General features: G+C 40.7%; 1 protein-coding gene across 2 annotated transcripts in view; it reads right to left on the bottom strand.

Moving 5' to 3' along the window:
• Positions 1-1,923: 1,923 nt before the first annotated feature.
• Positions 1,924-22,164, bottom strand: part of kcnk10b (potassium channel, subfamily K, member 10b) — a 66,395-nt gene continuing 46,154 nt past the window's right edge. For both annotated transcript variants that reach the window (XM_061968196.2, XM_061968195.2), the window contains exons 3-7: positions 19,013-19,130; positions 8,615-8,775; positions 8,344-8,536; positions 8,127-8,269; positions 1,924-4,146 (exon numbers count right to left, since the gene is read on the bottom strand). In XM_061968196.2, the coding sequence (XP_061824180.1) occupies positions 3,532-4,146; positions 8,127-8,269; positions 8,344-8,536; positions 8,615-8,775; positions 19,013-19,130 (1,230 nt within the window). In that variant the 3' untranslated portion in view covers positions 1,924-3,531. The remainder of the gene's footprint in view (positions 4,147-8,126; positions 8,270-8,343; positions 8,537-8,614; positions 8,776-19,012; positions 19,131-22,164) is intronic.

Here is a 22,164-nt window from a genome sequence, read left to right as displayed (position 1 = left end):
CTACAACTATTTATCTCCGAAGATAATAATAAAAAAGATATCCTCACCAAAATATACACCTTTTTGCTGGTACGATGATTTTCTTGTAAGACATAACTATTTTAATAGTAATAATAATAATAATAATAATAATACTATATATATATATATATATATATATATATATATATATATATATATATATATATATATATATATATATATATATATATATATATATATATATAATTGTTACATTTTCAATTATCCTGTGTAGAAACTTTCTTTTTCAAAATCAGAGTAAATAGATATATGTGTATGTACGTATATATATACATACTGTATGTATGATATATATATATATATACATGTATATATATATATATATATATATATATATATATACATACATATATATATATATATATATATATATATGTATGTACGTATATATATATATACATACTGTATGTATGATATATATACATGTATATATAAATATATATATATGTATATATATATATATATACATATATATATATATATATATATATATATATATATATATATATATATATATATATCCTGTGTAGAAACCTTTTTTCCAAAGTCAGAGTTAAAAATATATATATACTGTATGTGTATATATATATATATATATATATATATATATATATATATGTATATATATATATATATGCTGTATATATGTATGTATGTATATATGTGTGTGTATATATATATATATATATATATATATATGTATATATATATATATATATATATATATATATATATATATATATACATATATATATATAGTATTATTATTATTATTATTATTATACTATTAAAATTGTTATATATATAATATATTACACTGTATATATAACACAAATATAGCCTTCCGCCCGATTGTAGCTGAGATAGGCTCCAGCGCCCCCCGCGACCCCAAAGGGAATAAGCGGTAGAAAATGGATGGATGGAATATTATTTAATTAAAACAAAAAAAAATGTAACCTAATACAGAAACATAAAAATAAACCGGAGTATTGCAGTTTACATAAAACGTGATAATTGGTTTTTGTAGAAAATATAACATATGAACAAGAAACACATTATTGATATAAATTATATAATGTAAAAATACAATATTAAAGATATGTCTATTTGTGTATGCTTGAATGTAAAAGACAAACAAGACATATTTAGTGGACTATTTAGTAGTGGTGTCCTGATACAACTTTTTCACTATTTTTGATACCGGTATTGGAGCCTTGATCATCGGCCAACACCTATATTGATCTGATACAATATCAGTACAAATCATGCACAAGTTTATTATTTTGTATTGTGAAATGTTACAAAAGAAAATCACTCAGAGTGTAATGGTAGGTATGAAAAACACTAACTATGTATTATGAACCATCTGATCTGGAATGCACTTATTTTAGTTGAAGTCGAGTGCTAATTGTGGTTTTTTTTTCAGACATTTAGTAGCCACAATAATTCATGGAGCTCATTACTCAATACGTTGAATGATGCGGACACGGTTGTTACTGGATACTTTCAAATACGCTTCTACTTTGGAGACTTTTTGTGAGTGGTATGGAAATATAATTATTTGAAACATATTTATATCGATATATGTAGTGTTTTAGACTGCAATATTGTTCAATTAAAGCCACTTATCATGTATGTCGAGCTTGTGTGCTATGATGTGCTTTGCTGTTGTGTAGCTGCAAGCTTCTAGTAGCCTATAGCCTACCATGTTTATACCTTTTGTTAATGACTTTACTAAATTAAAATAATAGATCAAAACTTGGAGGATGTTGGAGGATACTCCTTGTGTCAAAGAGTTAAATGCAGACCTATAAAATCTGATACTCTTGTTTTCGGACCGATATCCAGTATCAAATATTGATTGGATCTTACACCCCTGGTATATAGCATTAATTTTTAGCTTTAAAGTACGCAAATAAGATGACGCCGCGTCCACATTTACATTTCATTTTGCCATGTTTATTATTTGACCCCCAAAAAAAAGGCACTGGATACATTTAACGTGAAATTGTCATTAAATATTCACAACAATTAATGGATCATCACAGGTCATGGTCAGGATGAGTTTACAAATATTAGAGCCAAATCGGTTGTAAATGGCACTTTCGGAACAGCAACAATCCAAATTCCAACTGCACTTTGTTGATGTGTATTTGGCCGTAGTAAAACGTGTTGGGCTGTAACAACAACAGTTTTAATCTTTTCTTTAGAGCAGAATAATAAACACAAGTGCGCAACCCGTTAAAGGTCCCCTGTTATGCAAAAGTGACGAAAAACCTAGTGATGAAAAAGTGACCCCCGCCCCGGGCTAGAAGAGCCATCCCTTGTATCTGCCCATCACTTCACAGCATTGTAAAAAACAAAACAAAAAAAAAAACAGGCTTCGCTACACATCTTAAAATGAAAGCTCTGCCAAATATCCGCCATTAAGTTTAGTCTGTGTGGTGTTTTTTCGCTAAGTATGCTAACCTAGCATGTTAAAATGTGAGTGTCATGTTAGCACCGCAGCTAACATAGCTATGCTAATGTCGCTAACGTTTGTGTCCGCCTGTCCCATAACTTACTATGTCGTTGGATGTGAAATGCAGTATATGTGATGTATGGCGTCTATTGGGTTATATTGAGATACAGTGTATTTGTAAAAAAGTGGATAAAGTGCACAATAGCGCTTCCCGGGGACACACACACTGTTGGAAAGACAAACACATTAGCACTAAAGCTAAAATCCCAGCATCAGGGGCTTTGCATTCAGTCACTACTGTGGGACTAAAGTGGTTGAAAATAAGTAGTACAATATGGGACCTTTAAGATGAAGGGAAAAAATCATCAAAAGAGACCTGTAGAAAAACATGCTTGTAATTACGAAAAACCCATTCATTAATCACATTCAACACACAATCTGAATGTGTTTAGTTACAAAAAAAAAAAGCGCATTTCAAAATGACGATCTTGCAATCGACGTGGGCGATTGGCGACAGTCAAAAAAGCGTGTTGGGGTAATTGTTCGTTTCATTGATCAGGACCTTTTTTCCTTTCTTTCATTCGACATGGCGTTTAGCAGCAGGAGTCTAAAAATGGAAACGGCGTCACGAGGCCGGTCGGTGGCGAAGACGGAGGATTTCTCGCTCTGTCCGCGTTTGTTTGGGAAAATGGAAAATGAGTTAACGAGAGATAAAAGCTTGCCATGATGAGGTATAAAGACCGCAGCCTCTTGTTGTTTGTCTCTTTAGTTTGTTTTGGCAACAGGTTTTTCTTTCCGTGGCTTTATGGCACGAAGACTGAGATTCCCGAAAAAGCAAACTGAGGAAACCGAAAGGCACATTTCTTCAACCGTTGGGACTCCTCAAGGGTACGTCTTAAGCACGCTTGACTTTCTACCAGTTTAAAGCACACCAGTGTAGGTTTTGGCCCCGGAACAGGAACAATTCTTGGAGTCTTGGAGTACTTTCAGTTGAAAAGACTCCAACTGGACCCCCTTATCCTCCGTGTCTACCCTTCAGCATTCTCCCGCTGTTTGCCCCCATTCAGCTTGGCTCGTTCCACAGAGTACTGCGACAGGTTGTTCAAACTGGTGTTCCTCTCTTTCCGTTCCTCTTCCAGCTCTGCGTCCTCTGTGCCATCCTCGCCCCGTTCTTCGTCCACCACGGCGCTCCCGTTGCTAGCCCGTCTGGAGTCCCCCAGGATGTTCCTCCGGATGTTCTTACCACGCCTGGCCAGCTTGGTCAGCGAGCCAAAGCGCAGGTTGAAGAGGTTCTCCTCGGAGGATGAAGAGGTCTGCGGCGTTTGCTCGCCGCCACCGTGCTCGTAAGTCTCGCAGGCCCCCTTCAGGCGCAGGTTGTTCAGCTTGATGTCAATGCTTTCCTGGGAGGAGGTCTTGAAGCGACCAGCGTCCAGGCTGGCAAACACGGCCCTCTTCTCCGGGGACAGCATGTCCAAGGAGTGGGCCCGCTGCTCCAGGCCGAGCTGGCGGCGCTCCATGCTGCGGATGGTGGCGGCGCGCTGTAGCTTGTCGTGGATCTCCACGCTCAGACGACGCCGCGTCTCTCGGAACTCTGCTCGGACGTTGGCCTTCCATTCGACGGCGTGAGCTTTGATCTCTCCAACCTGGGAAAGATTCAAAGATGACTTTGTTCAAACGAGACGTATCACTCATTAACATTTCATTAAAAGTAAAAAGCAGGACAATTTTAAGCCATGTTGTTTTTAATTCTGACTCTTCCTGTTTACATTTTTTCACCCACCCCAGACCAATGAAAGATGAGGGCAATGTCATATGGTTTATGCTGGGACCCCGAAACGGTCAGCGTTCCACGCTCCACAGTCATCTGACTCTTCCCCGCTGGTCTGTTTTTCCTAGAATGTCTGGAATCTGTTATGTTGGGGGCGGCATTCTGTCATGGTTTGCCACTTATTTTGAGTTTGTTAGTGTTTTCCTGTCTTTAGTGCTTTAGTTCCCGTCCTGTGCTTTTATTTTGGTGGCACTTCCGTTTTTGTGTTTGCCTGCAGCGACCGGACACCTGCCTTTGAGCGCTGTTCCCCGCACCGTTTTGTGTCATCAATCAGGATTATTTAGGTTGAGTCTTGGCCACCGTTCTTTTTCGGGACTTTGTCATGTATGTTTATATGTTGCGTTGCAGTCTGTCCTGTTTTGTTTCATTCTGCATAGCCTTCCCTATGCTTCCGTGCCTTTCCTAGCAGCGCTTGTCTATTGTTTGTTTGAGCCGTTAAAGGGGAACATTATCACCAGACCTATGTAGGCGTCAATATATACCTTGATGTTGCAGAAAAAAGACCATATATTTTTTTAACCGATTTCCGAACTCTAAATGGGTGAATTTTGGCGAATTAAACGCCTTTCTATTATTCGCTCTCGGAGCGGTGACGTCACAACGTCCGCCATTTTCTCAAACACATTACAAACACCGAATCAAATCAGCTCTGTTATTTTCCGTTTTTTCGACTGTTTTCCGTACCTCGGAGACATCATGCCTCGTCGGTGTGTTGTCGGAGGGTGAAACAACACGAACAGGGACGGATTCAAGTTGCACCAGTGGCCCAAAGATGCGAAAGTGGCAAGAAATTGGACGAAATTTGTTCAAAATACGAGGGTGTGGGGAAAGTCGACGAAAATGGTCAGTCGTTTGTTCCGCACACTTTACCGACGAAAGCTATGCTACGAAAGAGATGTCAAGAATGTGTGGATATCCTGCGACACTCAAAGCAGATGCATTTCCAACGATAAAGTCAAAGAAATCTGCCGCCAGACCCCCATTGAATCTGCCGGAGTTTGTGAGCTATTCAGGGACAAAGGACCTCGGTAGCACGGCAAGCAATGGCGGCAGTTTGTTCCCGCAGACGAGCGAGCTAAACCCCCTGGATGTTTTGGCTTACACCGCTTCTACCGTCCCTTATGCCACCGAAGATGATCAAGAGAAGAATATCGACCCTAGCTTCTCAGGCCTGCTGACATCAACTCCAAAACTGGACAGATCAGCTTTCAGGAAAAGAGAGCGGATGAGGTTATGTCTACAGAATATATTAATTGATGAAAACTTTATTCATTACTCGCGGTTTTGCGTAAATGATTATACATAAACTGTGTTTACCAATAATTTAGCTTAAAAACATTACAACACTTAAAAACAAACAGATACCAATCGTTGGTTAGAAGGCGATCGCCGAATTCATCCTCGCTTTCTCCCGTGTCGCTGGCTGTCGTGTCGTTTTCGTCGGTTTCGCTTGCATACGGTTCAAATCGAAATGGCTCAATAGCTTCAGTTTCTTTTTCAATTTCGCTTAAGCCGCTGAAATCCGAGTCTGAATCCGAGCTAATGTCGCTATACCTTGCTGTTCTGTCCGCCATGTTTGTTTGTATTGGCATCACTATGTGACGTCACAGGAAAATGGACGGGTGTATATAACGATGGTTAAAATCAGGCACTTTGAAGCTTTTTTTAAGGATATTGCGTGATGGGTAAAATTTTGAAAAAAACTTCGAAAAATAAAATAAACCACTGGGAACTGATTTTTAATGGTTTTAACCCTTCTGAAATTGTGATAATGTTCCCCTTTAAATACCTTTTTTACCTGCACGCTGCCTTCTCGGCTTTCTGCATTTTGGGAACACAACAACAATCGTCGTCATGCGACCTGAGTGTCGCACTAAAGCAGGGGTCCATCCATCCATCCATCCATTTTCTACCGCTTATTCCCTTTGGGGTCGCGGGAGGCGCTGGAGCCTATCTCAGCTACAATCGGGCGGAAGGCGGGGTAATCAAAAAGGCAAAGCAGGGGTCGTCAACCCAAAATGTTGAAAGACCAAAAATAAAAAATAAAAATCTGTCTGGAGCCGCAAAAAATCAAAAGCCTTATATAAGTGTTATAATGAAGGCAACCGATTGATGTGAGTGTCTATATTAGCCTACTATCAAAGGCTGACGCAAATCTTCCTTGACAGAAATGTTGTATTTAAATTTTTAATCTACACATTTTTCCAACATTGGAAATCGTTAGTAAAACGGAGGCTTCTCACAGGATGAGATAACTTCTGGAAGTGACTGGCTCAGAATAGCCAAAGGTATAGATGTGTGTGTCCAAGTTTAAAAAAAGGGCAGGCTGTCTTCTTCTGATGGCTTTATTACAATCTTTGCAAGCTGGGTAACGTTTGCTGTGGTCTGGAACAACATGGCACACAAACAACTATGAAAAATGCAGCCAATATTGCATATGGAAAATGTGTCATTAGACATGCAAATATAAATTAAATACACAGAGGACATAAGTAAAGGAAATTAAATGAGCTCAAATATACCTACAAACGAGGCATAATGATGCAATATGTACATACAGCTAGCCTATATAGCATGTTAGCATCGATTAGCTTGCAGTCATGCAGTGACCAAATATGCCTGATTAGCACTCCAGCAAATCAATAAAATCAACAAATCTCACCTTTGTGCATTCACGCACAGCATAAAACGTTTGGTGGACGAAATAAGACAAAGAAGGAGTGGCATAAAATACATATTTCTGTGGCAACATCGGAGAAAGTAGTACATGCAAGGATCGCTGAAATTAGTAGGACAAAACGGCGCTCGCCAAATAATCTCATCAGTGAAGTGTGTTTAATATAAACGGTGGGATTTCTAACAATTAGGAAGGTTTGTGTCATGTTTGTCCTCCGACAGAAACCATAGTAAAATAATTTTTATTTTTATTTTTTTAATCTTTTTCCATTTTCACACATCTTTGAAAAAGCTCCAGGGAGGCGCTAGGGCGGCGCTAAAGAACTCACTAAGGCACTATGTAAGATTTTTGTTAAAATAAAGCCAATAATGCAATTTTTTGTGTTCCACTTCATTTAGAAAAGTCCCGAAAAGTAGGGATGTCCGATAATATTGGTCTGCCGATAATATCGTCAGACCGATATTATCGGCCGACAAATGCTTTAAAATGTAATATCGGAAATTATCGGCATTGGTTTCAAAATTATCAGTATCAGTTTCAAAAAGCAAAATGTATGACTTTTTAAAATGCCGCTGTGTACACGGCCGTAGGGAGAAGTACTGAGCGCCAATAAACCTTACAGGCACTGCCTTTGCATGCCGGCGCAATCACATAATATCTACGGCTTTTCACACACACACACAAGTGAATGCAAAGCCTACTTGATCCATAGCCATACAGGTCACACTGAGGGTGGCCGTATAAACAACTTTAACACTGTTACAAATATGCGCCACACTGTGAACCCACACCAAACAAGAATGACAAACACATTTCGGGAGAACATCCGCACCGTAACACAACATAAACACAACAAAACAAATACCCAGAACCCCTTGCAGCACAAACACTTCCGGAACGCTACAATATACACCCCCATGTTAATTCCACGACTGTATATATCGGTGTCGGTTGATATCGGAATCGGTAATTAAGAGTTGGACAATATCGGAATATCGGCAAAAAAGCTATTATCGGACATCTCTACCGAAAAGTATCAAAATAATTTTGGCACCGGTACCAAAATATTGGTATCGGGACAACACTAATTAGTACTAACAAGAGAAATAACCAAATACCTCCTCTTTGGTCTTTTTGGACAGCACTCGAAGCCAGTCTCCAATCATGCTGAGGACGGCAGCAAAGTAGGCCAAACCCACCAAGATCCAGAACCACACCAGCGGCTTGTACCATTCCATATAATCGATTGTGCGGTTTCCACCTGGAGAGAAAATGACAAAACATCTGTCTGGATGTTTGGACTGAGAACATAGCACGGTCACATTGGACACACACCCGCCACATAGTCGCCAATTCCCACTGTGGTGAGAGTGATGACCACAAAGTAGATGGCCTCCAGCGTGGTCCAGCGCTCGATGTGTTTGAAGATGACAGCCGGCACGGTGACGAAGACAATGCAGCCGGCAAAGATGAAGAGGATGGTGGACGTCACGCGGATCTTCGTCTGACTGATCTGTTTGTGTTTTTGCTGAGGAACGACGAGATGAGTGGCGTCAGCAATAGAAGCGTCACTCAAGCTGACTTTGCTCTTTCATGCGGAACTCACTCTGAAGATCCTCTCCACCCTCAGGATGCTTTTAACAAAGATGGTGCCCAGCTGATCTCCAATCCCAGCCAACAGGAAGCCAAAAAGCGGGATGCCGAATATAGCGTAAAGGATGCAGAAGATCTTTCCACCCTCTGTGCTGGGAGCGATGTTTCCATAACCTGTTCAAATTGGGAAGAGAGGGCGTCATTTACAGCAGCCAGGATCGCAACGGCATTTTCTTACATTTGAGTTGTGTCAGAAAAGTTGACTGACCAAGTCAATGTGAGGCGTATGGGGAATTATGCTAATGTTATGATCCGCTGCCCGGATCATATTTTTGTTTTTGTTTTCAAGTCACTTGTGTTTTCAGCACCTCTTGAGTTTGTTTCTGTTGCCATGACGGCAGATTATAGTCACCTGCCTCTGGTTAGTGTCCCGGACGCGCACCTGTTGCCCGGGCACTAATCAGAGGGCTATTTAGTTTACGCGCTGGCCTCATTCGGTCTGTTGGTTTTGTTTGCTCCTACGCAACAAGTTACGCTCCTAGTTTCGCTCATAGTTTACATTTTTGATATTAGCATCTTTGCTACCCTCTTGTTTTCCGTGCCGTGGTGCACCGCGCAGCATTTTGTTCTGCAATCAGAATAAATCATTTATTCTCACCTGCAAGCCGCTTCCTGACATCCCTCTGCATCTTGAAAAGACGACCTCCGGCATCACAATGCCACGAAGGCGTAACAGAAAACCAACAGACCGAATGAAGCCAGCGCGTAAACTAAATAGCCCTCTGATTAGTGCCCGGGCAACAGGTGCGCGTCCGGGACACTAACCAGAGGCAGGTGACTATAATCTGCCGTCATGGCAACAGAAACAAACTCAAGAGGTGCTGAAAACACAAGTGACTTGAAAACAAAAACAAAAATATGATCCGGGCAGCGGATCATAACAGCTAAACTTGTTTTGCTGTTGTTTTTTTTTAGATTCAGTCAATCAATGTTTATTTATATAGCCCTGTGGAGGGGGGGGGGGGGGCGTGGCCTGCGGGCCTGCAGCGAAGCGGGGTGTGCCAGGACCGGCCTCGAAATCAGCGACAGGTGAGTAGATGGCCCACCTGGGCCTTGTTATCTTTTTTTTTTTTTTTTTTTTTTTTTGTGTCCTGTCCAGCTTCTCAGGCAAATCATATAGTTGATGTAGATGCCCATGTCGGCTGTTCAGATTTACTTTACAAAAGAGAAGTGTAGGATACTTCTCTTGTTGCCTTATTTGTATTTGACTTTATTAAATGTATTTATATTATCATTTAGTGCAGCCGGGCCGGAGCAGGAGGGGATAGAAAGAGAAAAAAAAAAGAAGACAGAGGGGGAAATTGTGGGGACAAGAGGGGGATTAGACAGAGAGACAAAAACAACAACAGCAAACAACAACAACAACAACAATAGAGCAACATCAGCAAATATGACATGTACAAATATGATGGTAAAAGTAATAGCAAATAAGCAGTTAGCGAAAAATAAAAAATAATACAGAAATGACAATGAGCATTATTACACTACAAATGGATCAATACAAATACCAATAGAAATAGCGCTATTGATAATGAACAATACCAATAATTTACCTTTATTATCAACAATACAGTTGTTTAAATGCAACAATACATATACATAATGATAACTTGAGATACGAAAGAATGCAGAAAAATGGAGGGGGAGAAAGAGAAGCAACCTACATTAACCTTGTAGATTGTTATAGTCACAATAGGTTAAGCTTTGTCAGTGTGCCATGTGTTACATCCAGTTTACCCTAGGGCAACAACGTTAATATATGTTTGATGAAACGTGATTATGTGCATGAGTGTAAGTATGCATATGTACTTGTATATGTACAGAATGTGTATATGTGTTTGTACAATGAATGTATATGTACAGAATGTGTATATGTGTTTGTACAGTGAATGTATATGTACAGTATGTGTATGTGTATGTTTGTATATTGAATGTGCGTGTGGATGTACGAACATTAGGTAGGTAAATATGTACTGTATTTGTGTATGTATGTGGGAGCGTAGGTACCTATGTACGTATGTGAGCATATGTGAATTTGCATGTACAATACATTCGACTCCCAGAGTGCGTGGGAGCCAGAGCACGGCCCCATCACCCCCGAGAGCCCAACCCACAAACAGGAGGCGTGGTGCCCAGGGAACCAGGGACCACCGCCCCCACGCAGCCAAGCCGGCCAGCGACAGGAACCCCAGAGCCCGACCCACCGTACCGCCCACAAGGGCCAGCAGCAGGCCGCAGACAGACGCACCCGGCAGAGGACAGGGCACGAGAAAAGCAGGGGACAGCCAGACCCCAAGCCAGCGAGAGACCACACCCCACACGGGCAGAAAGGCGAGACGCCCCACCCGAGGGACCCAGAGACTCCCCGCAACCGGACGGGAAGACCGCCCCCTCCCCACCGGCAACCGGGCCCCCACCTCCGGAGAGCGCGGCGAGGCCAGCCCTCGGCCACCCCACCCAAACCGGCCGCCGCAGGACCACCCAGGCACAGGGCCACGGGAACCACCCACCCCACCCGCAGGGACCCCAACGATGGAGATGGAACAACCAGCAACCGCCCCGCCGAGCCCCCCCCCCCCGAGGGAGGGGAAAAATTAAAAAATAATATTAATAAAATATATTAAAAAATAAATAAATAAATAAATTAATTAATTAATTAATTTAAAAAAAAAGAATTAAAAGAAGATCACAGACATGCTGACAAACAAGGTCACTACCCCAGCAACTGGCCGACTCGCAGCACCTCGGAATACCTTGCAGCACCAAGCTACCACAATAGACGCAGGGACTAGGCCCAACAGGCCCCAACCAAGACGGGCACCCGGAAGGGATGGACAGCGGGACCCAGGAGCTCCAGACACGCAGTTCGGATGCAGTAGCCTGAGGCGTCGACCCCCGTCTGACAGGCAGGCCCAGAGCGTACCCCCAGAAATATACATACATACATACATATATACATACACATACACACATACATGTATACATACCCACACATACACATATATACATATACATACACATATGTACACATACACATATATAAACATACATACATACACACACATATACATACATATACACAGTTCGTCAGCCCCGACAGCCATCACGCGCGCGCGCTGCCACCAGTCACAACATCAGCCACACCCCTGCACCAGACCCAGCAGCCACGGGCGCCCACACCACAAACAAACAGCAGCAGAAACAGCAGCCGCAATAACCCCAGACAGCCAGCACCAGCCAATCAAATCAAAGCGATCAAAAAAAAACTGCGACCAGCAACCACACGCTACCAGGACCACGGAGACCAGCCGGTGCCAGCCCGCCAGTCAGCCCGAACGCCAACACGCAAACAAGAGACACCAACAACCCCCCCAACCAAAAGGCCCCCCACCCCAACCCAAACCCGCACAAACACACCACCGCCCAAACAACCGAGACACAGCATCCAGACCAGACACGGGGGCTGCGCCGCCACCACACCAAGTCACCAACAGAGACCCCACAGCGCAAGGTCGGGCCACACGGGCACGGACCCCACCCAACAGGAAGTGAGACCCGCGCGACGCCACACACAAATAAATAATAAGATTAAAAAAATAAAAAATAAAATAAAAAAATAAAATAAAATAAAAAATAAAATTTAAAAAAAATAAAATAAAATAAAAATAAGTAAATAATAAAAATAAAAATAATAAATACATTAAAAACAAAAAAATATATATAACAATAATAAATGAATAAAAGCCTGGCAGGCCACCAGACCGCAGTCCCCGCCGGCCGACGAGGCAATGAGGGGTGTTGGGTTGCGCTTTTTTGTATGATTTGGTGATGCTTCTGTCCAGTAAGGTGTGGTGTTCTGGTATGTCCATTCTGTAGAAGTTTGTGGTTTTATCAGAAACGTGTGAACTCGTTGGGAGTTTCCTCCTCTCCCAGCTCGCTAGCCTCAATCTGAACCTTGGTATTTACCGTGATGACGGACTGGCAGTGTGTCGCGCCTCGCCAAGGAGCAGCGAGAATACCAAGAAGCGCATATGCCAAATTTTCAAAGAGAACGGCCTACGGATCACGATTGAAGCCAACAAGCAAACCGTCAACTTCCTTGACGTCACTTTCAACCTGAGAAATAACAGCTACCAACCATTCACGAAACACAACACAACACTCCAATACGTGCACCATGACAGCAACCACCCACCCACCACCACAAAAAGAATACCTACCGGAATCAATAAAAGGCTATCGATGCTGTCATCTAGCAAAGCTGAATTTGACCAAGCAACCCCCCCGTACCAAAAAGCCCTTGATGAAAGCGGATACAATTTCACCCTCACCTATGAACCCACGCCAGGAAACCAGCCAAAAAAGAACAGAAAACGAAACGACATCATCTGGTACAACCCCCCCATACAGCAAAAACGTCTCAACTAACATTGGACACAAATTCCTCAATCTGATTGACAAACACTTTCCCAAAGACAACACCCTAAGAAAAGTATTCAACAAGAACAACATTAAATTGAGCTACAGCTGCATGAACAATATACGACAAATCATCTCAAACCACAACAAAACAATTGCAAATGAGCCGTCGGCCCCCAGACAGAGCGACTCCAAAACCAACAAAGGCTGTAACTGTCGAAAGAAACCTGATTGCCCTCTCAACGGGGGGTGCTTACAAACATCAGTTGTCTACCAATCTAAGGTAATACGCAAGGACATTAACACATCCGACACATATGTAGGATTAACCGAGGGAGAATTCAAAACCAGATGGAACAATCACAAGGCTTCTTTCAGGAACAAAAACCTGCGAAATACCACAGAACTCAGCAAACACATTTGGGACCTCAAAGACAATAATGTTGAATATTCAATAACATGGCAAATTCTTGCATCCAGCACGCCTTACAATAGTGGTAATAAAAGATGCAACCTATGCTTGAAAGAGAAACTGTTTATTATTTACCGTCCAGACCTGTCATCCCTCAACAAGCGCAGCGAAATTGTAACAGCATGCCGCCATAGACGGAAACACCTCCTAGGTAACACATGAGCCAATCACCACGCCCCTACGCCAGCCTGTACCCACCCACTCTGTGCCCTATATAAACCATGGTATGCGAATGCTCCCATTAAAATCTCCTGATGATTGAGGGTACCCCCCCTCATGAAACAGGCCTGTAGAGATGAAATAGTCTTGTGATTTTTTTTCCCACACATACATATATATATATATATATATATATATATATATATATATATATATATATATATATATATATATATATATGTATATATATATATATATATATATATATATATATATATATGTATATACATATATATATATATATATATATATATATATATATATATATATATATATATATATATATATATAAAAATGTGTGTGTGTGTGTGTGTGTGTGTGTGTGTGTGTGTGTGTGTGTGTGTGTGTGTGTGTGTGTGTATGTATGTATGTATGTATATATATATATATATATATATATGTATGGATGTGTATATATACATGTGTATATATATATGTGTGTGTGTATATATATATATATATATATATATATATATATATATATATATATATATATATATATATATATATATATATATATATAAATATACAGCCCGGCCCCTGGCCAAATTGTGTTAACCCAATGCGGCCCCTGAGTCAAAAAGTTTGGGGACCCCTGCCTTAAACGGACTCTCATGTCGGTGCTTGGTGGTCTGAAGAACCCCCAGGAGGGCAACCTCCACTAGCCCTTAATCACAAGTGTCTCAAAGGGCTGCACAAGCCACAACGACATCCTCAGCTCAGATCCCGCATCAGGGCAAGAAAAAACTCAACCTAATGGGATACAATGAGAAACCTTGGAGGGGACCGCAGATGTGGGGACCCCCTCGACCCTGGGCGACCGGTGCAATGGATCTAGTTAATAGTGTGAGAGTCCAGTCCATAGTGGGGCCGGCAGGGGATAATCTTGAGTGGAGACAAGTCAGCAGCGCAGAGACGTCCCCAACTGATGCACAGATGAGTGGTCCACCCCGGGTCCCGACTTTGAACAGCTAGCGCCTCATCTGTGGTCACCTAATAAATCAGTTTGCACTATGTCATCTATTCTATTTTGAAATGTATTTTATTCCATTTACAGTGCTAGGAAAAAATTATACTTTCTAGTAACGAGTAACTAATACTACTACAAGTAACTACTAACGAGTAATCTAATTATTTATTCTCCGTATGTTAAGTGCAGGACTAATAGACTCAAAAACTCTTTTGTCCCACACGCCAGCAGACTGTACAACTCCTCTCTGGGGGTGAGGGTGTACTAGGATGACAGGGGATGCAAAACAATAACAATACTGAATTAAACTGCAACAAGAAACAGTGCAATCAACAATGCAAAACATTGTCATAACATGGTCAATACTGCCTAGTTTCTCTTGTTATATTCTTATTTTTACTGTTATATTTTTTTATACTTATTGTTGCTTTTTATTTTTATTCTTATTGTAATATTTTCTATTTTATTTCCATTGATACCCCCATTATTTACGTTTTACTTTTTAAATTCGATCTCAATTCTGCACGCTGCTGCTGGAATATAAAATTTTCCTGCCGGAACTCTCCTGAAGGTATCAATAAAGTACTATCTATCTCTATCCATCTAAAAAAAAAAGAGTGCATGACTCACAAGAGGGTTCACTCCATGGCTTTCATTCTGCTTTAAGATAGCTCAAAAAGTAATAGGCAGATTTTGATGAAACTTTCAGAAATGTCCAAAATGGGATAAGAAGTAATTACATTTTGGGGCTGATCCGGATCAGATGTTTAGTTCTATTTATTTCTTATAGGAAAAAATGTACTGTCTTTTTAAGGAAAGTATTTTACCGTATTCTGGCCTCCCACTAATTATGTGACTATTTTGCAGGATGTCTGTATAAAAGCACCTCCGATCTCCATCTATCTAAAAAATAGTGCATGACTCACAAGAGGGTTCACTCCATGTCTTTCATTCTGCTGTAGATAGCATGGCTGTGTTATCAGGAACAGGCAGCTCTGAAAAACACCCCCGAGAACACCTCAACGATGGACGCTTTTGACCTCCCTTTTTCTCAACAAGCACCTGGTGTCGAACTTTGAGATCGGCCCCAGTCCACAAAAACACTTCAACATCACACTCAAGTTGATTGGGCATACACGCACGCACCCGCCCCTTCCCCAACCACCGCCTTCACCACCGCTTGTTTGCTCCAACTCCCCCTCCCTCTGTTGCGAGTTTGTTGTGACTAAATGTAACGTGTTTATGTTTGCATTGCAAATGAGGTTTTTTCCCTTGGACTCAGTCTGGACCCCCTCTTGCGGATCCAGCCTTTGACTGATATTTTTTTACTCTCCCCCCTTTCCCAAAATCACCTTTTTCTCACTTTTTTTTAAGGAGTACCGTCGGCGGTCTTGTCTTGTCTCCCTGTAACGTATGTCTGCTCTTAGTGGGACTGTGCCGAAAATATACTTTTCAGTTCTTATGTGTCTGGTGCATGTTAAGAATTGACAATAAATCATCTTGAATCTTGGATTACCATGAATTGATTAACGTGTACCCCGACCTAAACAAGTTGAAAAACGTATTCGGGTGTTACCATTTAGTGGTCAATTGTACGGAATATGTACTGTACTGTGCAATCTACTAATAAAAGTCTCAATCAATCAATCAAAGCTCAAAAAGTAATAGGCAGATTTTGATGAAACTTTCAGAAATGTCCAAAATGGGATAAGAAGTAATTACATTTTGGGGCTGATCCGGATCAGATGTTTAGTTCTATTTATTTCTTATAGGAAAAAATGTACTGTCTTTTTAAGGAAAGTATTTTATCGTATTCTGGCCTCCCACTAATTATGTGACTATTTTGCAGGATGTCTGTATAAAAGCACCTCCGATCTCCATCTATCTAAAAAATAGTGCATGACTCACAAGAGGGTTCACTCCATGTCTTTCATTCTGCTGTAGATAGCATGGCTGTGTTATCAGGAACAGGCAGCTCTGAAAAACACCCCCGAGAACACCTCAACGATGGACGCTTTTGACCTCCCTTTTTCTCAACAAGCACCTGGTGTCGAACTTTGAGATCGGCCCCAGTCCACAAAAACACTTCAACATCACACCCAAGTTGATTGGGCATACACGCACGCACCCGCCCCTTCCCCAACCACCGCCTTCACCACCGCTTGTTTGCTCCAACTCCCCCTCCTTCTGTTGCGAGTTTGTTGTGACTAAATGTAACGTGTTTATGTTTGCATTGCAAATGAGGTTTTTTCCCTTGGACTCAGTCTGGACCCCCTCTTGCGGATCCAGCCTTTGACTGATATTTTTTTACTCTCCCCCCTTTCCCAAAATCACCTTTTTCTCACTTTTTTTTAAGGAGTACCGTCGGCGGTCTTGTCTTGTCTCCTTGTAACGTATGTCTGCTCTTAGTGGGACTGTGCCGAAAATATACTTTTCAGTTCTTATGTGTCTTGTGCATGTTAAGAATTGACAATAAATCATCTTGAATCTTGGATTACCATGAATTGATTAACGTGTACCCCGACTTAAACAAGTTGAAAAACGTATTCGGGTGTTACCATTTAGTGGTCAATTGTATGGAATCAAATCAAATCAAATCAAATCAACTTTATTTATAGAGCACATTTAAAATTTACCACAGGGGTAGCCAAAGTGCTGTACAATGAGCAGGTTAAAAGATAAAACGAGTACCGAGCAAACACAACACAACACAAACAGAACACGATAAAAAATAAATAATTAAAATAGAATTAATAAAAACATAAAAACATAAAAACAGGATCACAGCAGGTGTATTATGGGGCGCCATTGCAGGATGGATATCACTCAGTGTTAAAAGCCATGGAATAAAAGTATGTTTTTAAGAGAGATTTAAAAACAGGAAGAGAGGAGGCTTGTCTAACACTCAGGGGTAGGTCGTTCCAGAGCTTGGGAGCAGCAACGGCGAAAGCTCTGTCACCTCTAAGCTTCAGCCTTGTGTCAGGGACCGTCAACAGCAGCTGATCGGCTGATCTTAAGGATCGGGTGGGGCAGTAAGGCTGAAGGAGGTCGGAGAGATAGGTTGGCGCGAGGTTGTTTAGACATTTAAAAACAAATAAAAGGAGTTTAAAATTTATTCGGTAACGCACAGGGAGCCAGTGAAGGGACGCTAAAATAGGGGTGATGTGCTCACGTCTGCGGGTCTGTGTTAGCAATATGTACTGTACTGTACTGTGCAATCTACTAATAAAAGTCTCAATCAATCAATCAAAGCTCAAAAAGTAATAGGCAGATTTTGATGAAACTTTCAGAAATGTCCAAAATGGGATAAGAAGTAATTACATTTTGGGGCTGATCCGGATCAGTTCTATTAATTTCTTATAGGAAAAAATGTACTGTCTTTTTAAGGAAAGTATTTTACCGTGTTCTGGCCTCCCACTAATACTGATATTCGTGACTATTTTGCAGGATGTCTGTATGAAAGCGCCTCCAATATCCATCCATCCATCCATTTTCTACCGCTTATTCCCTTCGGGGTCGCGGGGGGCGCTGGAGCCTATCTCAGCTACAATCGGGTGGAAGGCGGGGTACACCCTGGACAAGTCGCCACCTCATCGCAGGGCGCCTCCAATATCCTTCATCCTCAATTCTCTTGTCTTTGTTTTCCAGACAAGCTAATCAAGCGCAATAAAAGTCTATTAGGGACATTAAAGCTGCTGAAGGCCAGGAGGGAGAAGCAGAGCGGCTATTAAGGCTAAGATGATGTCCTTATGATCATCAATAGCGCTGTTTATAGAATAGAATAGAATGCCTTTTTATTGTCACTATACGCAGGTATAATGAGATTAAAAGCAACTCCAGTATCAGTGCGGCAGTCTATAAATATGCAAAACATAGGAAGGAAAGAAAAGAAAAATAGTGCAAAAGGAGGTAAGGTGCACAGTCCAGTCCTGAGAACGATAAATATGAAATATTATATGTATAGAAGCATTCAGACTGTGGGTGGAAAGTAAAAATTGCACACAGAGCGGTGCTAAACTATAAAATCAGTGCCTATGAGAGTTCACTGTGGTTATGGCTTTAGGGGAAAAAAACTGTTCTTGAGTCTGTATGTAAGCATTCCTGGAGGAATAAGATCATTAAGTTGTCCTTAAGGAAAAAGACATTTGTTATCGTCAGGGGGACAACTTTAGTGACAACATGTTTAACACCAGGACGACTGCCTTGTTGGTTATCTGCATCTCCTGCTAAATGTCGACTAATTGAGGTATTTAGTATGTGTAGCAAAGTACCGATGGTTGTGATGACCGTTCCTGCGAAGAAGAAGGCGCTGCCCAGGTCCCAGTAACTGGAATTGTAGGACGTGTCTCCAATGGGACTCACGCCAGCACTCACGGCGTCGATAGAATGCTGCAAACACACAAAGAACACACAGATTTGAACCGGAATCTAAAGGTTGATCAACAAACCCGTAAAGTGGCAGCTTGTTTGTGCTTTGACTGGAAGCCATAATTCATACTTGCCAACCCTCCCGAATTTTCCGGGAGACTCCCGAAATTCAGCGCCTCTCCCGAAAACCTCCCGGGACAAATTTTCACCGGAAAATCTCCCGAAATTCAGACGGAGCTGGAAGCCACGCCCCCTCCAGCTCCATGCGGACCTGAGTGACGTGTCAACAGCCTGTATTCACGTCCGCTTTCCCACAATATAAACAGCGTGCCTGCCCAAACACGTTATAACTGTAGAATGATGGAGGGCGAGTTCTTGGTTTCTTATGTGGGTTTATTGTTAGGCAGTTTCATTAACGACCTCCCAGCGCGGTAACAACACACAACAACAGCAGTCATGTTTTATTCTACCGTAAAGCAGTTTGTCTGCCGTAAACAGCAATGTTGTTGTAATATATTGAGTTGGAGGCAATAACCAGGCGAGGTGATGAAGTACGTCTCTTTACTGTAGACTTCAGAACAGACTCACACACTTGACGTCAGGTGCGCAACACCACGTAAATCGTTGGCCAACCAAAAAGTAACCCCAGTACGCTATAGCCAACATTCACCAGGAGATGGCAACAGACAAACATAGATCACTCTATTACATTCCTCCCCTTTTAGAAATGTAGAAGTTACTCTAAATAAATAAACAACCCAACCAAAAAATGCGGCAGCTCAATTAAAAAACTGTACTTAAGCCACATTCTTTTTCTTTTTTTTAGTACTGAACTCTTAACCCTCATTTGTAAACAATAACATGCTTATTATACAAACAGTATTTGTGCACCTTTAACACAGATTTTTATACTGTCTTCAGAGATTCAGTTTTTTTGGTGGTACTCGAAACCTTTCTGGGTACCTGCGAAAGGGTGTTCAGCATGGTTAGAAAAATAGTGACAGAGAATAGAACAAGGATGGACAATTCAACCCTTAACTCAACAATGAGTAGATGAGTGTTATGTGTGTGTGTTTATGTGTAAATAAATGAACACTGAAATTCAAGTATTTCTTTTATTTATATATATATATATATATATATATATATATATATATATATATATATATATATATATATATATATATATATATATATATATACAAATATATATATATATTTATATATATGAAATACTTGACCTGGTGAATTCTAGCTGTAAATATACTCCTCCCCTCTTAGCCACGCCCCCGCCCCACCACGACCACGCCCCCCCCCCACCCCCACCCCCCCTCCCGAAATCGGAGGTCTCAAGGTTGGCAAGTATGCCATAATTCTTCATTGTCATTGCTTGCAGAGAGTTGTATTTTTAAAGTGTGAAGAAGATATCTTCTACATTTTTTGTCGATCATCTCCCGCCACGCTTCATTATGGAGCCATTAAATATTCAACAACGTGTGAACCGTGTTGGACTTCCCTGTTTCCATGGCAATGTACGCTCAGCTTCTCAGGCTGGAGTTTAAAAAAAACTAAAAAAAAACGAGATCAACTGGTATTGATGGTGGATGATAATAATGCAGAAATATATACATTTTTTTGTATTTTGTAATGACTTATTTGTAGGATATTCATATATTTCACCACTGCTTAATTCCTCTTCAGGGTTATGGACGGCTAGTAGCGCTTTATAACAGCAGGCCGGCCTCCATGGCCCCGAATCCCCACCCCACCCTGTTGTGAGTTGTTGTGATTATATGTAACATGTTTATGTGTGCTACGCTAAATGAGGTTTTTTCCCTTGGACTCAGTCTGGACCCCCTCCCGAGGGTCCAGCCTTAGACTGATATTTTTTTACTCTTCCCCCCCATTCCCAATATCACCTTTTTCCCACCTTTTTTAAGGAGCGCCGTAAGTGGCTGATCCGTTGGCGGTCCCGTCTTGTCTCCCTGTAACGTATGTCTGCTCTTAGTGGGACTGTGCCGAAAATGTAATTTCAGTTCTTATGTGTCTTGTACATGTTAAATAATGGACAATAATAAAGCATCTTGAATCTTGAATCTTGATATTTATTGATTTCCTTCAATTTATTCAATTGTAAAAGTAATATATTGGACTTGTGTAAAATACCATCAGTTTGTTTCACAATACTGTGGCAAAATGATGCTTCTTCTATGCCGAGACACTGGATTGTTTTTGTTTTAAATATTGGCTTTTTTTGCCTTCATGTTGCCTTTTTTAGCAAAATATTAGGATAATGTTGAAAAGATGTTGCAAGATTTTGCTGTAGTGTGTATTTTTATACATAACACGGACATAAACGCAACAGTTTTGGGTCAAAATATCAGGATTCTGTTGAAAACATTGCATTTTGGTGCGCTATTTTGTATTTTTTTTTTTTTTATAGCAAAAATAGGCTTTTTCTATGCTAAAACATTGGATTTTTGTTTCAAAATGTTGCATGTTGCATTTTGGGGGTATTACGATGCATTTTGTGGCAAAAATATTATGAATATGTTAAAAAACGGTATAATTTTGTTGAGGTGGCAAATTATTGTAATATTGTGGAACAATTTTATATATTTTTAAAGCCTAATACTACAATTTCTGACCAAAATACTACAGCTGTGTGTCAAATTTCAATTGTATTAAATCATTTACAGTATTGTGGCAAAATGATGGCAAAACTAAAAAAATGTTTGCAAAGCTGGAAAATTTTGTGGCAGAATCTTGCAGCATTTTTAGGACCACTGGTTGCATTTTTCTGACAAATGTACTACAGTCTCGGGTCAGAAATATTTTATTGTTTTGGGTCAATATATGTTTCGTGGCACAATAATTGTATTATTGTAGCTAAATACATTTCATTATATGCTGTTTTTGTGGTGTCTTGTTGGTTTATGTAGGAAAATATAGCTTTTTTGGCTTTGCATTGTATTTTGTGGCAAACTATTATGAATTTGTTTAAAAATATTTACTATTTGTCATGTCTGTTGATCATGTTTTTGTTTTAGTCATG

This window comes from Nerophis lumbriciformis, linkage group LG08 (assembly GCF_033978685.3).
Source record: "Nerophis lumbriciformis linkage group LG08, RoL_Nlum_v2.1, whole genome shotgun sequence".
NCBI classification, from domain to species: Eukaryota; Metazoa; Chordata; class Actinopteri; order Syngnathiformes; family Syngnathidae; genus Nerophis; species Nerophis lumbriciformis.
The sequence above is the reverse complement of the archived record's forward strand: the minus strand, read 5'-3'. Positions and strand labels throughout refer to the sequence as shown.